At 34.6% G+C, this 23,518-nt stretch overlaps 1 protein-coding gene across 1 annotated transcript in view; it reads left to right on the top strand.

Annotated features, from left to right (window-relative positions):
• The window catches only part of LOC138692747 (uncharacterized), a 46,027-nt gene extending 24,769 nt beyond the window's left edge, over positions 1 to 21,258 (top strand). Inside the window, exons 5-8 of the mRNA XM_069815940.1 lie at positions 8,565 to 9,512; positions 11,075 to 11,296; positions 19,280 to 19,531; positions 20,937 to 21,258. Coding sequence (XP_069672041.1) covers positions 8,565 to 9,512; positions 11,075 to 11,296; positions 19,280 to 19,531; positions 20,937 to 21,109 — 1,595 coding nt within the window. The 3' untranslated portion in view covers positions 21,110 to 21,258. The remainder of the gene's footprint in view (positions 1 to 8,564; positions 9,513 to 11,074; positions 11,297 to 19,279; positions 19,532 to 20,936) is intronic.
• The last annotated feature ends 2,260 nt before the right edge of the window (positions 21,259 to 23,518 follow it).

Genomic DNA, 23,518 nt, shown 5'->3' with positions numbered 1-23,518 from the left:
TAACGCTTACGTTATGTTTAATTTTCATTGTGAATGAGCTTTCAGTATACATTGCATTGTTTGTTTTACATTTGTGACATATACTGTAATTAAAGTTTTCTTTCTAGTTAATTAGGCTATTTACTTAACATCATTTCAAAATGCAGAGTATCTCTTGCTTATTAGTTTCATTCAATATAATACACCACATTTTCTCGTACTTAAGGGGAGAGGATGGTATTTTTTTTAATTTTTTTCCCATTTGGTGTAAATTATTAAATTTTTGTATGTAGAGAGCTCATAGGTGTGGTAACTCAACCAAATAAAAATATTTTGAGAAAAAAATTATTTGGGGGCCCAAATTTGAAAAAAATATACCCCGTGCATGATTGTACTAAAACCGATATATCTAAACCGTTTTTAAAGATAGATTCGAACAGATTTTGCAATGTATTTGCAAAAGTATGTTCTACAAACTGTCTGTAACAGAATTTTGATATTAGTCCCTACGTTTGTAAAAGAAACAATTAAAATTTAGTAACAATTTTCTGATTTCCTTTCTTGCAAACAAACGGACGTATTCTTAAAATGAAATCAATTAACAAAGTTTTGTTACAGAGAAAAGTTTCCTAATAGTCTGAAGATGTGTGTTCTAAATTTCATGCATGTATCTTTAATAGTTCAGAAATTATATCCATTTTGTCTGGCAATGTAGCAAAAAAAATGAAGTTATTGGAAACCGATAAAAGAGGCCGTGTGATTTAAAAATCCATAGCGCAGGAAGTTTAAAAATGACGTCTCAACATCCGATAACGGCACAAATACCCACAAAATGTTATGCAATGCATTCCACACATATCAAAGGGTATTTTAAAGAAAAAAAATTTGAAAATTTAATTTACCGGAAACATCAATAAAAGTGGGCGAGTGATTTAAAAATCCATAGCGCAGGAAGTTTAAAAATGGCGATCCACACATATCACAGAGTATTTTAAAGAATATATTATTTTGAAAATTTAGTCATTTTTCATAAAAAATACCATCCTCTCCCCTTAAGATAACCAGGTAGTGTAAAATACAGCAGCCCATATTTTGCTCTGTATCTCAAAAAACATTTCACAGTGTAAGATATCTCTTATTAGTTTGATTCAAATAACTTAGCATAACATTTTTCCATACTTATGATAAGAAGGTAGTGTAAATGTACTATAAAATACAGCAACCCATATTTTTCTCTGTATCTCAAACAACATTTCAAAATGTAATATCTCTCTTACTAGTTTGATTCAAACAATATAGCATAATATTTTTCCATACTTAAGATAACAAAGTAGTGTATATCTACTACAAAATACAGCGGCCATATTTTGCTCTGTATCTCAATCAACATTTCAAAATGTAAGATCTCTCTTACTAGTTTGACTCCAATAACATAGCACAATATTTTCTCATACTTAAGATAACAAAGTTGTGTATATCTACTACATAATATAGCGGCCATAATATATTTTGCTCTGCATCTTAACAACATTTCAAAATGCAGGATTTCCCTTATAGCTTGATTCAATATAACATAGATAAATTTTCTCGTATTTAAGATCCTAGGTAGTGTAAATCTGCTATGAAATACAGTAGCCCGTATTTTCCTCAACAACTTTTCGAACAATCCATTTGAAATTTTTTAACACAGATTAAGAAAAATCAGATTAATTTCCCTTGTGAAGTGTAATACCTTAGTGAACATATAAATATTTCAGTAAAATGCGTGCGTGGGCGTGTGTATGTATATAATGCCTACCCATTTCACTTTACGTGATTCGGATTCCGCATATTGCGGATAGATGGCAGGACTGTGAACCATTTTCCAGTTGCACACCAGTTCGGCGAGCCACGCGTACATTATGTGTATCTGTGGAGAGTTATGTTGTGTACTACTGTCAGTATATGTGTAAATTTTCGTGTAAGTGTCGTGTATGAAATGAGTGATGATGATGAAGGAAGAAGGAGAAGCCTACTCCTGTCGAATAGCACTAAGGGGACCGACAGGCTTAACATTCTTATCAGTAAAATATTAAATTATATATACGATTTTCTTTTTTTTGCATAACCTACACACGTAATGTAATTTTGTTAACTGGAATGATTTTCTTACGTTATTCTGGAAACAACAATAATAATAATAATAATAATAATAATAATAATAATAATAATAATATTAATAATAAGGGTACCGACAGGCTTAACGTTCTTAACAGTAAAATATTATAGTACATTATGGAACGAGCCTATAATGATAGTAATTAAGACGCAAGTATGGATATTTATGAAACGAGCGCAAGCGAGTTTCATATTATTCATACGAGCGTCTTAATTACCATTATAGGCAAGTTTCATACGACTTTTTATGCTTGACCATATTTCTAACATCATATTATTCAGATGTATAAATTTTATTTGTATCTGACAAGATCGGAAGTGACCTTGTTCTAGGTCGTGAATTGTGAGATGTGCGCAGACGCGAAAGTATTGATTTTTTCCGAGGAACAATAATGTCGTTGACCTTGATGTAATCCCGTTAAACTTGATATAACTTTGATTATTGAATTCGACATTGAAAAACGAGATGACAAATTGAATTTATTTGAATATTATTTACAATTAACGCTAATTATTATAGTAACAGAACAAAACCTTCTGCGACAGTATTGGATTTCCAGCCTCCGTGACTTTTCGCTAATTCTCTTTCGATTGCATATCCGAGAATAATCGATAATTGCGGTTTTATAACGGTACAAAGCTGACTTGTCATTGGCTGAACACCTGTAAGCTGAGTTGTCATTGGCTGAACACCTGTACTTTAATGAGTAGGTGTACTTTAATGACATGCATTAAAGGACTGCTACCAGGTGTATAATTACTACATGGTCGAGCATAAAATTATATATATATGATTTTCTTTTTTTGCAAACGTACACACGTAATGTAATTTTGTTAACTGGAATGATTTTCTTACGTTAGTCTGGGAATAATAATAACAATAATAATAATAATAATAATAATAATAATAATAATAATAATAATAATAATAATAATAATAATAATAGGCCTACTTTATTGCCAGAACAAAGATAGGGCTACATATGCTTTTTCATATAAAAACACTCTAGCACCCCCATAAAGAGTAAGGAATGTGATTGTTTTTTTTTAATACGAAGAATTAATGTAGTTAGTAGGCCTGGCATATTCTGTACCACAATATAATATTAGTTACGTAGTTCTAGAATATAGCTATTGTGCGGTAGTCGGCTTGTAAACACTGCTTCTGGTTCTAAGCATACAGAAAGTATTATGTAACAGGCGACTGCATCGAGTTAGTTGGCATCCGATGTCAAAAATATTTGTTCCTTCTATGACCTATGTTGTCAGTATTTTTGGAAAAGGCATCAGGTTTACCTTCACCTCCAAGACCTGTGATAGTCCGTTTGGCAACGTGATTAAAAGTTATTTTCATACAGCCGTGGACGTAATAAACGCGTTCAATACTGAAGACAGTTTTTTGGTTCATACATTCATAGTTTTTGGGATCAGAAAATTTGTAAACGTTAAAGTGTTAAAATCCCTCAATATCTCGGTGATTTGTCTGAAACATTTAAGCAAGCAAGTGAGGGAGTGAAAAAAAAAAAGTTTTCGGAAAAATGCAGAATTTTCTACTATATGTAGGTCTATGTAAAATTTAAACTGAACTTGAAGGGCCAAATACGGCGCTAAGTTTGGCTGTTACGAATAAATATATAATATGCGTTTATACATGTTAATACTATAAAGCGTGGTAATATGTAAGGGACACATTTATTTATATTTGTTCATTGTGCTTTTACTCGCTCAACCAGTTTGTTGCTGTCACTCTTGAGCTGCTTGTAACAGGATATAATAGGTGTGCAGTATACCTCACGTTCACGAGTCGAGAAGTGTCAGTCCCAGTAATTAGGGTTATTTTTCAAATTAAGAAAAAAATCATTCTCATTTCCAGACTAACACAGGAAATTGATTCCAGTTCCTGAAATTAAATGATGTCTGTAGGCTGTGCAAAACAATAATTCAGATTCTTCCACAAGTTTATGAGAAAAAAATAGGAATTTTATCCCAGTGTTTTCAGGTCTTTCTCGCAAAATTGTATTCAAAACCATTTTCTGTAATTTTTATACAGAGTAATGACTTAGAACACGCACCATAGGGATTTAAATGCTAACATTTATATTTTGTTTTATTAATTGCCATAATTATTATAGAAGAAAATGCCATTAAATTTTTGCGTAGAAAAAAATCTGAAACCATTATTTTGTTTTATTGAATTAATATTTTGATTATGAGTGTGCTTGGAATTAATTAAAATTAAAAAGTAATTACAACCGTCTTTGATGAAAACTTAATTACAGTAGGTCATGGATAACTGACGTTTATGTTAAGAAAATAGTTTAGGATCCAACCAGTTATGATAAAATCGCTTCCTGCTCGATTGCATCTAATGACTGCTTACACTGCCTGCCAAATCACCGCTAATGCGCGAGTAGCCCTAAGTGACAGATAGTGACTTTGCATATATTCAAAATGTTAATAGCAGTGGGCACTGCTTGCCTAGTAGCGGAAAAATTATTTTGATAGAGCAGGCAGTTTGCGCAGCTATAGGATGCGATCCAGCAGGCAGTGAATAAAATTTAAAGGGGAAACAAATGAATGTGACATGAATGTAAATTCATTTTTTACAGATCAACAATGAAAATATCAATATTTAAATTATTTAATGGCCAATTAATAAATCACAATAAATGTTCAAATAATAATAATAGGCCTAATAATAATAATAATAATAATAATAATAATAATAATAATAATAATAATAATAATAATAATAATAATGATTTATTTTAGCTGGCAGAGTTAAGGCCGTAAGGCCTTCTCTTCCACTCAACCAGCAAAAAGTGTAAATAGACCTCCATTTGCTGTTAAATAACAACCAAGTCTATTATAAAACTCTCATTTGACATTTACTAACTGCATGTTTGATATCTTATAGCATTCTGCTTGTATTGGATTTTTAAAGTCATTTAAATCCTCAAATGCCCTCTCACAATAGATGGTTTATTTTATATGACCCCAAAGGAAAAAAAAATCACTATGAAAAAGATCAGGGGATTGAGCAGGCCATTCAATTGTAGGCCTATGAAATGGACCAATTACATCTTGCCATCGAAAGAATCTGTTAACCAATTTATAACAGTGCGAATCTTGTTTGCAAATACCCATCCATTTGAAACCAATTTCTCTACACCTGTGCAGTAACGGTTAGCGCGTCTGGCCGCGAAAGCAGGTGGCCCCGGTTCGAATCTGAGATGTTGATACAGCATAGTAAAATAACCTACTAAAAAAAAAAAACAAAAAGGAACGAAATAAATTTCTTCATTTTCTACTACAACCTCTATCACTTCAGGTCCTATGCCTTCTTGTAATAACTGCAACAATTTTTCTCCTGTCAGGCTTTCTTGAAGAAAAAAAGGTCCGATGACGTAGTAACCCAATATTCCTGCTAAAAAATCTTTTAAGGATACTGGGTTCTTGTCTCAAGAATATTGTGCGGGTTTTCAGTAGTCCATAGTTGGAAGTTCCGGACATTTTGTACATTCATAACTAAAATAAATGTTTCTCACAAAGTTTCTATCGCTATTCGCCTTTTCCGTCATTTGAAAGCAAAACTCACTTCTCATTTTCATATCTCTTTCCATTAATTCTTGGTGACACTGATATTTATACGAGTGAAACTTGTTCTTTTTTTAAATTTTCAGTGCTGTTGTATGGTGTATGTCATGTCTGTTAGCTAATGTCCGTAAACTTACATTGTAATTTTCAACTACTAAAGCCAAAACATTGAATACATTCTCATTTTCTTCTTGTGGGTGAACATTTGGTGGCTTGTTGCATTTGCAATTTTGTAATACAGATCCAGTGTTCTTGAATTTGCTGATAATTCTAGAAACGGATTTACGACTTTGTGCGTGTTTCTCATACTCTACGTGAACAGTTTCCAGTATAAATACCATTCAGTACTTTGCATTTTTTCCTTTATGGAATACGTTTTTCTCAGATTAATGAATTAACTATAAGCAATATCTTTGCATTCAATTGTGTTTAATAATCCATGGCCAACTATGATCAGCACACATTAAAAATTAGTGTAGTTATTGTGGCGGGTGTATTTTTTTTTTTTTTTTTTTTTTTTTTTTAATTTTCATCCCCAGCCAAAAATTATTTTAATGGTATGATTGGATGCAGAATGTTTTTGTCTAGAAAAAACTTTAATGACATTTTCTTCTATAATAATTAGGGAAGCTGATGTAACAAAATATACATTTTAGCACTGAAATTGCTATGGTGCGTGTTCCAAGTCACCACCCGGTATATCCACTAGAACAGCCTGCAGAACTCGCAAAGTAGGGGAACTATCACGTCAGCCTCACTCCACTTCTATCGGGTATGATCGACTTCCGCCCCGAGAATGAATGTTGATGCAGCCGAGCGTAGCTAGATCGCTGTGACCGCACAGGTAGAAAAGGTGGGTGGGATAAAAGAGGGGAGGAAAGCAGTCGCTCTCAAGAGCTACAGTTTTGCAGGCCTGCACTAGAATATTAAAATTTACAGAGACTATTTCGTTTATATGACGTCATTCCATTTTCCACCAATGAAGTGTAATGAAATTTTGAATTCCAACCATTCACAGTCACACTTTGCGATAATTTTTGCAGCTAGATTTATCGCTATCAATTCATCGCATGGTCGTTCTTTTTAGTCGTTGTCGCCAACTGTTTCCCCGTAAATTGATGATCATGAATACATTAAGATGCAACTACACGATTAAACTTTTCTTTCAACTTTAAAGCAATGAATGCAAGATTGATATTTAATATTAATTAATATATTTACGCAGTGAAGACGACGTTCAAAACGGCGCATGTAGACACAAAATCTTCATGCATCTTAATTGAACGTACCTTTTAAACTTGATTTTTTTAATATTCTTCCCAGATTGCACGCATACGCGATTGGAATATTGAACTGTGTAGATGCAGCTTTAGTTCCGTTACACACTACGGTGAGAATGTGTTTGTCGAGCTATAAAAAATGCTTTCTTGTAGCACGAGTAAAGGTCGAAATAAGGCAGAGCTGACATTGGTTCTGCTCCCAAAGGTAACTTAACCTATAATTGTAGCCTATAAATTTGTATTTTGTGAATGAAATTAAACAATTAATAGAAAGTCAGATGTTCAAGTTTATGTAACATCATCGCATATCAAACCCAAAGACCTTGCATGGTAATAATAAGGTCTTTGATCAAACTGCCTTCCGTATGGCGTAATAAAATTCGTGTTTTATTTAGGCCTATCTATACAGAGGTGGCTTCACTGTGTAGCAACATGTCTCGCTGTGAATACATTAGCATTGGTATATAGCTGTCCCCACTGTTACTGTTAAATTAAATTATGATTTCAGCAGATAATGAAAATGTATTTATGTTATAATAATAAGAGAAAAGTGCAGTACATGTAATTAACATTGTTAAACCTGTATTTCGCTTTTCGCAATTGGCATTACTGAATAATAACATCGAATTTCTTTATTGCAGTAATCGATATTCATCTACGAGTATTTCAAATTCAGAATGTCTGAATAGGTTTATTAAAATTTTGTAATCGAATTTTAGGGATATATTATTTACTTTTTTTATTTTATTCACGAAATAGTCCCAATAAATGTCACTCGAGGTCTGAGATTTCCCAGATAAATCTCAGACTTCTCGTGACATTACTACAGAATATTCGCCCGAGATTTACAAATCTGTCTTAAAACTTTCAAATGGATGGCTTTAGAAGCCGATGAGTTACAGAGCGAAATGTAGGCTGCTGCGTATTACAATACAAGTAGATTTACACTATCTTGTTACCTTAATAAAAATTGGGTAAAATAAATATGAATCATTCTTTTGAAATTCATTCATTCATAGTCTTCTATCCAAGGGCAGGTCTTTCATTTCAAACTCAGCATTCTCCAATCTTTCCTATTTTCTGCTTTCCACTTAGTTTTCGCATATGATCCATATATCTTAATGTCTTCTATCATCTGAAATCTTCTTCTGCTCCGAACTTTTCTCCCGTTCAACATTCCTTCCGCTGCATCCTTCAGTAGGCAGTTCCTCTCCGATTCGTTTTCCACTTCCTGATCAGTAAGAATGATATGTCTAAAGCTACACTTTTAACAAACATGTTTTTTGTGCGAGTTCGTTTCTTATATATTTGGGGAAGATAATAGTAAAATATTTCTAAAATTACTTAGGAAATGATTAAAGTATACGCCGAAGAAATTATGATACCGCACCCAATAGCATTGGACTCTAAACCTTTGATATGCTCTCGTGTAAAATTTTGTTCATGTGGCTTAGGACTGTATCATTTTCAATCCTTCATTTATTACATACTCATTCAACATAACTGTTACAAAGAAATTGTGACGTGTATAACTTTGGTCGTATGTTACAGAATTTCAACATTCGTTGAGGAGAGAGATTGGAAATATGGGATTTTCGCTTCAAGAACTTCTTCTCTACGTTTGTCTTGCAATAACTATCGTCTTTGCTGCTGTATATGTTTATTTCAAGTGGTCGTACACTTACTGGAAGAAGCGTAATGTTCCATGCTTAGAGCCTAGTTTCCCATTTGGTCACTTTTTCGATACAATTCTCTTGAGAAGAACTTTGGGAGAAATACTTAGAGAACACTACAGAAAACTTCAAGGTCACAGATTTGCGGGAACTTATTTCCTTACAAAGCCTAGTTTCTGTTTCATGGATCCAGATCTCATTAAGAAAGTTCTCGTAAAAGATTTCTCTCATTTTCATGATCGAGGTTTCTATTTAAATGAAGAACAAGAACCATTGACTGGCCATCTATTCTTGCTAACTGGAATCAAATGGAGAAATCTTCGTATAAAATTAACACCAACTTTCACGTCAGGAAAGATGAAGTTGATGTTTCAAACTGTGGCAGAGTGTGGGAGTGAACTTCAGCAATCTTTAAAGAAAATGGCTAACAAGCAAGAAGATGTTGACATCAAAGAAATCATTGCTAGATTCTCAACAGATGTTATATCATCCTGTGCCTTTGGCATTCAATGCAACTGTCTCAAGAATCCAAACGCAGAATTCAGAGAATGGGGCAAAAAAATTGCAACGCCGACATACATCGACTCCTTGAACCCCGTTATCTCAACTTTATATCCGTCTTTGATTAGAAGTCTCAGGATGAGAACATTCGACCCCATAGTCTCGAATTATTTTAATAAAATGGTAGAAGAAACCGTGTTTTATCGTGAAAAAAATAACGTACACCGCAATGATTTCCTGCAACTCCTTATTGAAATCAAGAATAAAGGATCGATTGAAGAAGACATGGAAATTGCTGATAAAGAAATGAAGCTTGGAGAAAAAGGTAATTACTACAAATATTAATTTACGTAAATGGAGAGGAAAGATAATAGCTAACGGGTAAGGCATGTAGTTTTAATGCTTTGTGGAAATCACGGTTTTGAGCTCGATTCCAGTCGAGTACATACAAGTATTTCCGCTACCAATGTGATATATATATACTTTTGTCATAGCCTACTAGATGGAAGGGGAAAAAATAGCGTCCTTTTGAGAGATAAATCATGGAGGAGAAGTAGGCCCTAAACATAAAGTCTACTATCACTGTGGCCATTTGTGAACAGGTTTTGAGATGTTTATGAAAATAAAAGCGACAGATAGCAACATCACAAGACATGTATTCAAGTAACAGTAGTGGTTGTGTTCCGAAATTATGTATGTAATTGCACGAAATGTTCAATAACCAATCTAAGGCGTCTTACTTAGAAATAGCTTTAGAGAATCCGGAGGTTTGTTCCCGCCCTCACATAAGCCCGCCATCGGTCTCTATTTTGAGCAACATTAATTCAGTCCCTACCATCATATCCCACCTCCCTCAAATCTATTTTTATATCTTCCCATCTACGTCTCGGCCTCTCCAAAAGGTCTTTTTCCTTAAGTCTTCCAACTAACACTGTATATGCATTTCTGGATTCACCCATATGTGCTACATGTCCTGCCCATCTCAAACGTCTGTATTTACGGTAATGTTCCTAATTATGTTAGGTAAAGAACAGAATGCATGCAGTTCTGTGTTGTGTAACTTTCCCCATTCTGCTGTAACTTCATCTGCCTCAAATATTTTCCTAAGCACCTTATTATCGTTAACCTATGTTCCTCTCTCAAAATGATAGTCCAAGTTTCACAACCATCCAACCTAACGCATCACAGAGGCATATTGGTGACTATGCATTTCTTCCTTTCCAATCTAGTCTTGCTACCGATTTGCTTCTATCGTCAATGACTACACAGTTACATCACAGTCTAGTATATAGGTATAGTCACGAAGCTTGAGTTTATGAGGGTACTAGGAACAATAGACTGTGCAGGTACTATTTCGCATTGCCTGTAATGAGGCGATAGTAGCGATCCTAGTGGTTAGCAACTATCTATGGACGCATATTTACTACGTATTGAGCTTCGTGACACTATATATTACACTGTGGTTGCATTGTCTTCCTGTCACGCACTTTGTTACCGATCTTCAATAAAATTCCGCCCAAACAGTCAATGTTACGCAACAACAAAGCACATGTTTGTTGATATTTGCTCCACAAAGTCTCCAACATCACGTCTCCAACGTTTGCAGTTTTCATGAAATTTGCACTCCAAAATTAAACTCAAAATGCTTCTTTTAACAAACCCCTTTTCACAAAAGACCACAATGATACAAGGTCCGATTTCACCAACATGTAACTAACCCACAATTAACTAATTGTAATTTAACTTAAATACGGAATTGCTGGAGCATACAACCATACACCGTTCCAACACCAAAAATTGTCTTCATAAATCCGTCACCGCGAATCTCGAAATATGAGATGATGAATACCTTCCACTGAGTTAAGATTTTTAAATGTATTATTATAGGTCTATCAATGGACTGTCTGGCGGCGCAAGCCTTCGTATTCTTCCTGGCAGGCTTCGAGACATCTTCCACTACTATGTCTTTCTGTCTCTACGAGTTGTCGGTCAATCAAGATATACAAGAGCGCGTCCGGGAAGAAATTGATGCAGTGCTGAGAGAATATGGCGGCAACATCACTTATGAAGCCATCCAGCATATGGAATATTTGGATAAAGTAGTTGCAGGTATACCGAATTTTTTAGTCAAAATTACAGTTCTGTGTTATTACAAGACAGTGTAAATGCAATGCCATAAAGCGAAATACGCGTAATGTCTAGTTAAAAGGTATTCATTCGTTGTTCCTCAAACGACAGCGTAGTCCAGTGGTCGTCAGCGATCGCTGATATGGGTAGAGTGCATGGAGGGCAAGGAAATATGCTCCGTCGTGCACAAGGGATAGGGAGACAGCATACCCGCCTGCAGCCACGAATGCACGTTAGGGCAGTGTCTTGTCCGCGGGAACGAGACGCTAGCCCGAGGATGCAGTGTTCTGATGACCGCTGTTGTAGTCGAACACAAATCTCACAGAAACGGTTTGGATTATCGGTAGATATATATTCGTAGATATGCATATTTATTGGATGACAATCTAAACAATCATGGACAGCAGTAATTAAATAAAAAATAATATTCTACAATTTGGAATTTCTCGTTAGAGATCTTTCCTTCTCCACTCTGTCCTAGAGTAGGATAGACAGAATTTTTGTCATCACACTTCTCTAGTTGAAGAAGCGAACTGAAGCCGAAAACAGAGAAACGTAAAATTACAAATAGAGTTTACAGTTTTAAAAACAAATTCGTGTTTTCGCGGATCACTGACCAAGGTTTAATCCTTTGACTGCGTGTGGTATTATCCTTTGCAGTCTTTGGATTTTCCAAATGCTTTTGGCCCGCGATACACAAAATGGGACGATATTCTTTTACCCAGTTTGCGAGTGAAACTCTATTTGTAATTTTGCGTTTTCTCTATTTAGGCTTCAATTCACCTCTTCAGCTAAAGAAGTATGATGACAAAAATTCTGTCGATCACTACTCTAGGACAGAGTGGAGAAGGAAAGATTTCTAACGAGAAATTCCAAATTGTAGAATTTGACACACCTCCACAAATGCTATTGCTTTATCTTTTGACTTTGCTTTGCAAAAAAAAAAAAATAATAATAATAGGATTAATAGGCCTAATAGGTAGCATACATAAATACAGGATCCGGCAGTTGGTTCTGATAAATTTCAGGTCTATGGTTTAGAAATAGTATCAAAATAGCACAGAATGTGGCTTGAACATTACATTTTATAGGCACTTTTTTAATTTTTTTTTAAATGTTTTCAAGAGATCCCATTGGTTTGTTGCAATCTTACCTGGAAATTATTCATGATACATAGCAATAAATCTGGACGTCTGTCTGTATCCACTTCTTCAGATCCTGGATAGAGTGTAGTCTGGTTTAGAAGAAAGAAAACAGCAGTTTTAAGATCTGGGAATCGAGCCGGCCCCTTGATATAAACAAATCGAGAAATTAACCGTCCGGGGAAATGATTTCTCAACAACCGCAATTTATCTATGTCAGTATCGACCGTAGTCCCGTCTTCAAATCAAATGACACCCCTGTTTAGTGTGTGTCTGAATAATATCTGCAATATTTACCGGTATCTTTTCTTTCACCGTTCGCTGTAGTAACTCTCTCATTTTCATCTTGAAAAATGCAGAAACCAATGATGACTCTAGTAGATACAGCACACCTACGGTCACATTTTCACTGCATCCAGACAGTTAGTGCAGTGTACAGGCAATGTTTAATTGTTTGTTTATTTATTAATTCATTCATAGTGTTCTGCCGAAGGGCAGCAAACCCAGCATGCTCCAATTTTTCCTATTTTCCGCATTTCTCTTAGCCTCCGCATATGATCAATGTAACTTAATGTTGTCTATCAGCTGATATTTTCTCCTGTCCCGAACTTTCCTTCCGTTCACCATTCCTTCAAGTGTATTCTTCAGAAGAAATTTTCTTCTTAGCTGTAACCTAGCCAATTTCTCTATCTCTTCTTCATCAGTTTCAGCATCTTCATCTATTCTTTCTACACAGTTTCGTTTCTTATTTTGTCTGTTCATACGTACGTTCTTCATATCCACATTTAAATTGCCTCTATTCGTTTTCTTCACTGCGCCGTACTGCTCTCATTTCATTTTATAGTTCTGCCCAACTCGTCAGAGACAACGTGTCATGAACAATTTTGGGGTAAGATTGCAGCAAACAACTGTTTTATTGTTTTTAGTGAGTTATTTTACGACGCTGTATCAACATCTCAGGTTATTTAGCGTCTGAATGAAATGAAGGCCCAAAATCGATAGTTACCCAGTATTTGCTCATATTGACTTGAGGAAAAAACCACGGAAAAAATACTCAACCAGGCTACCTGGTTTCGGGGTCAGACGCGCTAACCGTTACTTCCCAAGTGTGTGCAAACAATAAACTAAGGGGATCATTGAAATGTGTCATTTAAAAAATAATAACTAGGGCTGTGACATCGGTATATTTGTATTAGTTTCAGGTCGACTGAAGATGAACACACGACGCTGGACGTGTTTCAAGTACAGACAACGGAAGCGAATTTGACACACGCCTAAACAAGCACTTTCCGTGTTTTATATATACGATTATTGCGTATTATAAAATCAAGACAATACAATCATTATATAAGGAAAGGAGTCATACAGATGTTTGACGGAAACGAAGCAGCTTCCATAAGTAATGCCCAAACTCTTCTTGGTGACTCAAATATTTAAAAACAGTGTGAATATAAATCATCTAATTTTGGATTTATCCCCTCTATAATCGAAATTCTCGAAAAGACTGGTGTGAAATTTGTGGAGCAAATTTCGATAGTAAATAACTTCATCTCAATAGTGAATGATCTGCAAGATAATATAAGCAAAAAATGTGTGTGAAATTGAACATAGTAAGAAAAAAACCGGTGGTTTAAATTCATTATGCAAAATTGCAAGAGTTTTGTTAGATGACAAGTGTGATTGTTATCAACTTAATGTAGAAATGGATGATGTGAAATATTTTACACATGCGCCCTTGGTTTCAGCCGATGTTGAACGCAGTTTTTCTGCATACAAGGTTATACTATCCGACACTGGGCGGTCATTTTCCTTTGAAACTTTGAAAATGAATGTTGTTGTTTATTGCAGCAGGAACCGAAACCAGGCAAACAACATGCAAGATAGATAACTAAGGCACGGAATAGATGTAATAAATAAATTAAGTGTAACAGTTAAATATAGGAAAAGCAAAATTGTACACCATATACGTTTTCGGTTTAGTAAAACACTGTAATGCAAAACTCTAAATATAAAAAACATCTTTTCAGACTTAAATTGTCATAAATGTGGTAAATACATAAACATGATTTCCAACAATTATTATTCTCAACCTCATGAGCATTTTAGACCTTTCCGATATTAACGCTTATGTACAATGTATTGTCTTGATTTTATAATACGCAATAATCGTATACAAAAATACGGAACGTGCTTGCTTAGACGTGTGTCAAATTCTCTTTCGCTTCCTGTACTTGAAACACGTCAACTACATTCTGTCCGGCGTCGTATGTTCACCTTCAATAGACCTCACACTAATACAAATATACCGATGTCACGGTCCTAATAATAACATACCAATAAATTGCATTGTTCAAGCCATATCCTATGTTATTTTGATATGTTTAAACCTTATAGACCTAGTCACAGTAGAACAGCATGCTGAAATTCGTCAGAACCAGCTACCGAACTCTATTATAAAAATAAAATATCTTTTCAAAGTAAATTATGTTCAAACATATCTATCAGCTGATGGAAGGAATTCAACAGAATAAAAGAACTAATAACTTGGGGAGCATGATTCAGAGTCCTCGAGGAATTGGGAAAAAGGTGCTTTCCACGTATCGTAATACAATCTTTTTGCTGTATCAAGACATTGCGTGAATGCGTTATGCTGCTTTCCTTAATGATTCCCAACCTTTTTTAGGTCCGATATCTACCTTGCAGGATACTAAACTTCTCGGGTCCGACAAGTACATTTTAAAAATAATAAATGTCACAACAAAAATTATTTTAAATGAGCAGACGATAAATTTGATAAAACATTCTACAGTCACCGAACTAGTTTGATGGTTGGCCTTGCCATTTTTGACAAAGTCAGTGCATGTTGGATTTAATGGTGGCTGACATAAGTCGTAAATCTGAGAGTGCATCAAGTCTATTGCTGTATTTGCTTTTCACTTGAATCAAAGAGCAAAGTTCCTCTTCACAGAAATATGATGTGGAGAACGTCATAAATAACTTATATGTACAATCTGAAAGGTCAGGATATTCACGAAACAAAAAGTCGATAAGACTGAATTTACAAATTTCTTTTTTAATGTCGGCGTCATAGCTGAAATCACACATACGCAATATTGATAGAACGTACCTAAACAACCATTTGAAAACATTTCCTACTCTCTCTGTAAATACGCTCGTACTAATCTAATTTCTTAAAAAAGCTCGAAAGTAAAACGTTTTACTCCGTACTGCCTTATCTGTCGAGCAGTTATCGTACATCAACCATCTGTGCCCCAATACCTTCTTATTTACTTATGGCTTTTAAGGAACACGGAGGTTCATTACCACCCTCACATAAGTCCGTCATCGGTTCCCATCTTGAGCAAAATTAATCCAGTCCCTAGTATCATATCCCACTTCCCTCAAATCAATTTTAATATTATCCTCCCATCTACGTTTCGGACTCTCCAAAGGTCATTTTTCCTCAGATCTTCCCAACTAGCACTCTCTGAATTCACCCATACGTGTTATATGCCCTACCCATCTCAAACATCTGGATTTAATGTTCCTAATTATGTCAGGTGAAGAATACAATGCGTGCAGTTGTGCGTTGTGTAACTTTCTCCATCCTCCTGTAATTTCATTCCTCTTACCCCCATATATTTTCCTGAGCCCCTTATTCTCAAACATAATTAGCCTAGGTTCTCTCTCAAAGTCACAGTCCAAGTTTCACAACCATACAGAATAACCTGTAATATCATAATACATTAATCTTTTAAATTAACTGAGGATACAGGGAATTCAATCAATGGCTTTCCAAAAATGTTTTATGAAATGAAAGGTACAGGGGAAAACGACCAAAGTTGCAATTCTCATAAGGGCGACGCCATCATCTAATTCAGTATATCACTGGAAAATTTTTGTGTTTTTATTAACAAAACTTATGAAGGAGAATTATCACTACTTATACAGTCACCCTTTTCTTCTTTTTCATTAGGGAGCAGCAATACATTTTGCAGTAATAAACTGAATTAGAAAATGATACAATCCTTAAGAAAATTGTAACTTTGTTTTTCCCTGTTGCCTACTATTCAAATGCTCATATAAAACAAGTTTTATCTCGAGCATAATTTTATTAAACATTTTTTGTTTGAAATACTTCAAAGGATAACCTTACATATTATTGAAAACTTTTTGACTAAGAACTACTACGTCTTTCTCCTCACCTTCTCCTGTCCTTATTGTCCTTATGTTTATCTTGTTCTCCTTGTCTTTGCGGTATACTCTTTATAATCAACTTGTTCTCCATGTTCACCCGTTACCCTTGTGTTTTCTTTGTTTCATCTATCGCACTAGCTACACGTAGTTCTACGTAACGATATGCTGCATAGCAAAGCTATGCACCTGTCGGCAAGTGATCACATCCACACGCAGTTCTACGTAAATATATGAAACAGAGTAAACCTATGACCCTGATAACCGGTGAATACACTCACACGTAGTTATACGTAAAGGTATGAAGCATAGTAAACCTATGACCCTGATAACAGGTGCTTATACTCACACGAAGTTCTACCTATATATAAGAATCATAATAAACATATGACCTTGATAACAGGTGATTACACTCACACGTAGTTATACGTAAAGTTATGAAGCATAGTAAACCTATGACCCTGATAACAGGTGATTACACTCACATATAATTCTACGTAAATATATGAAGCATAGTAAACCTATGACCCTGATTAACAGGTGATTACACTCACATGTAGTTATACGTAAAGGTATAAAGCATAGTAAACCTATGACCCTGATAACAGGTGCTTATACTCACACGTAGTTCTACCTATATATAAGAATCATAATAAACATATGACCCTGATAACAGGTGATTACACTCACACGTAGTTCTACGTAAAGATACGAAGCATAGTAAAGCTATGACCCTGATAACAGGTGATTACACTGACAGATAATTCTACGTAAATATATGAAGCATAGTAAACCTATGACCCTGATAACAGGTGATTACATTCACATGTAGTTCTACGTAAAGATACGAAGCATAGTAAACCTATGACCCTAATGACAGGTGATTACACTCACATATAGTTCTACGTAAATTTATGAAGCAGAGTAAACCTTAACCTTCATAACAAGCGATTATAGTCACACGTAGTTCTACGTAAATATATGAAGCATAGTAAACTTATGCACCTGTTGACAGATGATTACTAGGGATCGTACTCTATCCTAGGGCGTACGTAGATAAGGTTACCTGTTAATCGACTATATTGACGTGACGTCATGTTTGGCAAGTGGTACAGGTAAAACACTTTCATCTTGTTTGTGTTGCAGTTGAAGTTCTATTCATGATTCAAAACTAGACCACCAAGACTGTTGACAATGTATTCCAGTGATAAAGATTGATACTATGATGGGCTTTCCTACAATTTAAATTATTCCTTCATTTATTTATTTAATTTATTTTTACTGATACTGGCAGAGTTAAGGCCATAAGGCCTTCTCTTCCATTCATCCAATAAAAAATACATACCGATTAAAATAACATCAATACAAAAACAATTTAATAATAATAATAATAATAATAATAATAATGGGATAGGGACCGATGGCGGACTTAGGCCTATGTGAGGGCTCCGGGTTCCTTAAAAGTCATAAGTAAGCAAGTCACACGAAAATGTAGATATCTTTATTTGCATGTAATTATAAGGTCAAACAATTACAATTTAGTTTTAAATAAGACAATATGGATCAAAGAAATGATTAACAAATTGAAGAAAAATTGAGGCGGTAGTCGGAAAATAGTACGTAGGTCTATAGGCTCTTTTTCTGGCGAATATTTAATTCGATTCTCAGTTTTAAAATCTACTTGCTTGCGTAGTTTCGTGTCAATATCTTGTAAACAGAGGGCAGGGTAGCTAATTGAATGAACCTACGCAGCCTTGCGTAGTTGTGAAAGTCAGCAAACATCAGTGATAATGATCCTCAAAGTGAGCGTGAGTCCATCCCTGATATGCACTAAAGTGTAAACTGCATTCTGAAGATAAACTTTAAAGTGAGTGTGAATCCATTCCAGATTAATACTAAATAACCTGTAATCTGTATTCAGTACCCAACAGATATTCTTAATTTTTATGTTTTCGTTATAATTTATGACGTAATTATGAGATATATGTAAGAAATATAATTTTATTAAAATGATTTTGAACTTGTAAATCCCTGTAATGTGCGCTGTTCAATGCTGAAAGAATTTTGATAAAATAAACTTGTTCTCTGGAAAAAGGGCCTATAAAGTGCTCTAATAAAATGTATATATTTATAACACTATTAAAGTCGGAATGCATTACTTAACAAAAACTTGTATACAAATATTATTGTAACAGTATGCAAATTGTTATTTTGATAAAACTGTATTCAAATCGTAATTACTTAAAAATAAATCTTTCTTTCTCGAAACATGACTTTTCCTTATGAACTTTTTTTCCGGCTAGCGCCTCAATTGATATATTAAAAATAAATATTCTACAAAAGTAATATTTGAAGAAATGTCATATTATAGAGACAAAAAGCAGTCTTTTGTGACAAACGGCTTTTGAAACCCTACAAAGGCGTCCCAGCTTCCAAGTATTAGAAGAACTGAAAACTTTGTACTGTGTTTAAAACATAACATTTGTTTCAGGTTATAGCTTCTTTCGGCAGCTACATTTTTGTATTTTGTTCTTTGAAGTATTTACTCGTATACAAATCTTCAAGAGGGTTTATATCTAATTGTAAGTACACGTTTCATGCTAAAGTGTATTAATCTTACTCCTTTTAGAAACCCTGAGAAAATATCCGCCTTTTACATACTTAAGTCGAGTATGTACAAAGAGCTATCAAGTCCCTGAGAGTGATGTCGTCGTGGAAGAAGGAACACAGATAACAATACCCGTTCTGGCACTTCACCACGATCCAAAGTACTATCCAGACCCGGAGAGATTCGACCCCGAACGATTCAACGAGGAAGAAAAGGCAAATAGACATCAATATGTGTATCTTCCGTTTGGAGAGGGACCAAGAATATGTATTGGTAAGTTTAAGGTCACTTTTCATTAATTGCAGAGACTAATTAGAAAGGATGAAATCATAAGGTGATAACGGAGAAATGGTTACAGATAACAGACGGAATTAATAGGAGAAAACAGGTCGATCCACATTATACAAAATGTCAACGTCATGTCACGGACCGGTTACGTTACGTCAGAGTATTGCAAAACGCGTTTTGTACTGTACTCCAACCAGGAGAAAGTTTCAGGGGAATGAGACGCAGCGGGGCAATGCAGTGAATGAATGTTGATGTCATAAGGTCACACACGTGGGTACACTCATCTCCATTGGCTAACTCTCAAAGCACAAACGATAACACTGATAAACACATTCTTATACTGCTCTAGCTACAAAATTAGATCACGGTTAATCTCCTGATCTTTTAATCCCTCCATACAGGAAATAACATATGCAGGAGAGCTCATGTTTTTTTTTTAAACTGGCGTTAAAATGGTAATATTATCTATCTAGTTCGCTCCAATATATGACGCAGTAGTAAGCACATTCTTTTCACGGTTAATCTCCTGGTTGGAGAACATGGTAGCGTTCATATATACAGGCAACGTCACGGACCGTCAACGGCACGGACCGTCTGAGATTCACGAGGAGAATGTTTGACCTCACGGAACCTGTACGTGGACGGTTTGTTTTGCTAGATGCTAGCAGCACCGTTAAACATTAATATGTCATAGTTCTTATGACAGACAAGCAATTGTACTGTAATTTTTAGGATTCATAGATAAATGTCTAAGGAAATTACAGAAAAAATTTCGAATCAAAATCTTTTTTGGACAGTGAGAAAAAAATTAATTTCGAAGCCACCATTTCAAAATAAACATTCAGTTGATAATCGACGAACTTTTTTATTTTTCATGTTAGATGGGGGATCAAAGCAAGAGAAAAGGTTAGAGAGAATGGAAATTACTTTTATAAGTGGCTGATACACAAAATCTGTACAGTTTTGCGAGTTACGGCGAGTTAAATGCGAGGGTTTGCGTGGCGGATTTTCGTATGCAGAGAGACAACTTTTGTCTGTTAGAACTGCGGATTCTCATAGAAATCATCGCTCTTATTTCATATTTGTTTTGAAAATTTTCCATTGATTATGGTTTTCGAGTTAATCGTTAGTTTTGAAATGGTAATTAAAATATTCCTAGTATATACAGTAAATAACATCTATGCTGATTGAATATTAGTATAACATGCTTTAAAATTGAGAAAATTGAAAAGATTCATTGCTTTTGGACTATTTCATGTGCTTTCATTATGTAGTGTACATGATACCTTAGCATGTACACTACAATTGACATATGAATTACTGTTGCATTAAAATGTGTATTATTTTTTATTATACAGTGCCATATTACATTCATTATTTTTCATTCCAGGAAATCGGTTTGGTTTAATGCAGACTAAAGTGGGACTTATTTCTCTTCTTTCTAAGTACGAGTTCACTTTGAGCGAAAAGACGCCCGTGCCGTTGGTAGTGGATCCAAAGTCGTCATTTATTATGGCAGCACAGGGTGGAATATGGTTGAAAATAAGAACAAGAGTCACGTAACAATAAGACTGCTTAAGACATGAATAATGTCCGGAAGATACCGTATAATAATACATTCTTCAGGACAGTATCAGTAGAAATCATTTTAAGAACAATAAATATATTTTACTAAGATATTCCAAACAACTTAATGCAGAATAATTTTATTACATATATTTACTCATATTTTTGTACTTACTGAATTCATTCAATATATTACATATATTTACTCATATTTTTGTACTTACTGAATTCATTCAATACTTTTACGATTTAGAAATTTGCCTTCTGTTATAAGGCCAAATTCGAAGAGTTGAGTGCCAACTACAAGAATTCCAGTCGTAATTTTATCCGTAATCCCCCTTATGTTGGCCTTCAGGGGAGTATTTTCCGTTTCAGTCATTTCTTGCTCTTACCACCCTAATCTAAAGATTGATTACATTTGCACACATTGTGAAATAATAATAGAAAATGGAGTATCGCGAGAAAATATTTGTCCAAAAATGATTGATTGTACACAGATTGAACTCAAATGCTCGGGCTAGAAATTCGACTCTCCATCCACTCGGTTAACGCAGCGAAAAGTCTTTGAAGTATTCGAAGTATAATAATGAAAAAATATTATTTCCGTTTTTCAGCTTTTACAAACGCCATTAAGACGTTTTTATTTTTGTCAAGATTTACGGTGTACTTTATCATAACGATGTATATCTGACGGCAGAAGTAGGCCTATCTTCATTGGACAGTTCTTTCCAAGTATCTACATCAAACGTACGTATATAACAGTAAAATAGTGCATAATAAACGGAACATATGTCTCATTACTCATACTATTCAAGGAACTTAAAAAAACAATTATTATTATTCAAAAAGAACATAAAAATGTAACAAATGAGAATGGTATTTGGGAAATAATGTGCGAAAGTAAATTTTCCAGATGAAAGACAATGATGAAGCACTGCAGGTACAATATGTTTGCTGACGACTTGCAAATTTACTTGCATTTTCAACCTGACTAGATTAATGACGCAATAAATAAGATAAATAAATAAGATAAATGACTTAAATCCAATTTCACTGTAGGCACACAAATATGAATTAAATCCAAAGAAATCGCAAGCGCTCGTAATGGGACATAATCATCTACGTAGCACTCGATAGTGCTACCACAGTGGTAGTACTATACTTACTTACAAATGGCTTTTAAGGAACCAGGAAGTTCCTTGTCGCCCTCACATGACCTAAGCTCGTCATCGGTCCCTATCCTCAGCAATATTAACCCAGTCCCTAGCAACATATTCCACCTCCCTCAGATCCATTTTAATATTATCCCTCATCCACGTCTTGACCTCCCCAAAGGATTTTTCCTCTCAGGTCTTCCAACTAACACTCTATATGTATTTCTAGATTAACCCTTACGTACTACATGTCCTGTCCACCTCAAACGTCTGGATTTAATGTTCCTCATTATGTTAGGTAAAGAATGCAATGCCTGCAATTCTGCGTTGTGTGACTTTCTCCATTCTCCTGTAATTTCATCCCTCTTAGCCCCAAATATTTTCCTAAGCACCTTATTCTCAAACACCATACTCATCCTCCTATATTCTAGAAATATCTCGCGTCTGGAATTCTTCACTTAATGACGTCTGGGGTTGCCGAACATTATCACAATTCAAAATTAAATTGAAAAATTTTGTTTTACTTCATGGCTTTAAATATTGATAGACGTGTTTTTTATGCTTTTGCTCTAGATTTAAAATTGCAAGTTTCTTGTTTATATTCGTTAATAACTTAGCCCTGTTATTAAGAAGAATATTATTATTATTAAGAAGAATATTATTATTATTATTATTATTATTATTATTATTAAAATTTGTTTGACTAGTCTAAATACATATTTTCGTTTTGTTGTACTTTGTTTATAGCTTGGTTTTCTTTTATTATTGTAGTTGTATTTCTGGTGGTGTGACAAAGAAGGCTTGATGGCCTTAAATACACTATAATGAATGAATGATTGATACATTTTTAGTTATAAACTGTAGGAAAAGATCGATTCATTATTTTCCGTAAGATACCAGGATGTTAAAAGTGATCGATGACCCCACATTTAGAATTTTATGCAGTTGGGGAGATTGAACACCGAATTAGGTCGAAAAATAGGAAATTTTGTTTTTTGTGTCATTTTACATTTCAATATATCTAGAATATAATTACGAATGTTTACTGTTGTTTCTGTCTTGATTTTCACACATTTTCTGTCTCCATGAATATAGTGTCATGCCCCCTTTTATCGTAGAACTTCAGTAATTCCCTAATAACTCTGGAATGAATAGAGGGACATTTTTGAACGAACACTTATTTTTTTCGGGACATTTCATTGAATTGTTTACCACTCTGCTATATTTCCCGCTTCCTGAATTTAATGTTCTT

Source organism: Periplaneta americana, chromosome 17, assembly GCF_040183065.1.
Source record: "Periplaneta americana isolate PAMFEO1 chromosome 17, P.americana_PAMFEO1_priV1, whole genome shotgun sequence".
NCBI classification, from domain to species: domain Eukaryota; kingdom Metazoa; phylum Arthropoda; class Insecta; order Blattodea; family Blattidae; genus Periplaneta; species Periplaneta americana.
The sequence above is the reverse complement of the archived record's forward strand: the minus strand, read 5'-3'. Positions and strand labels throughout refer to the sequence as shown.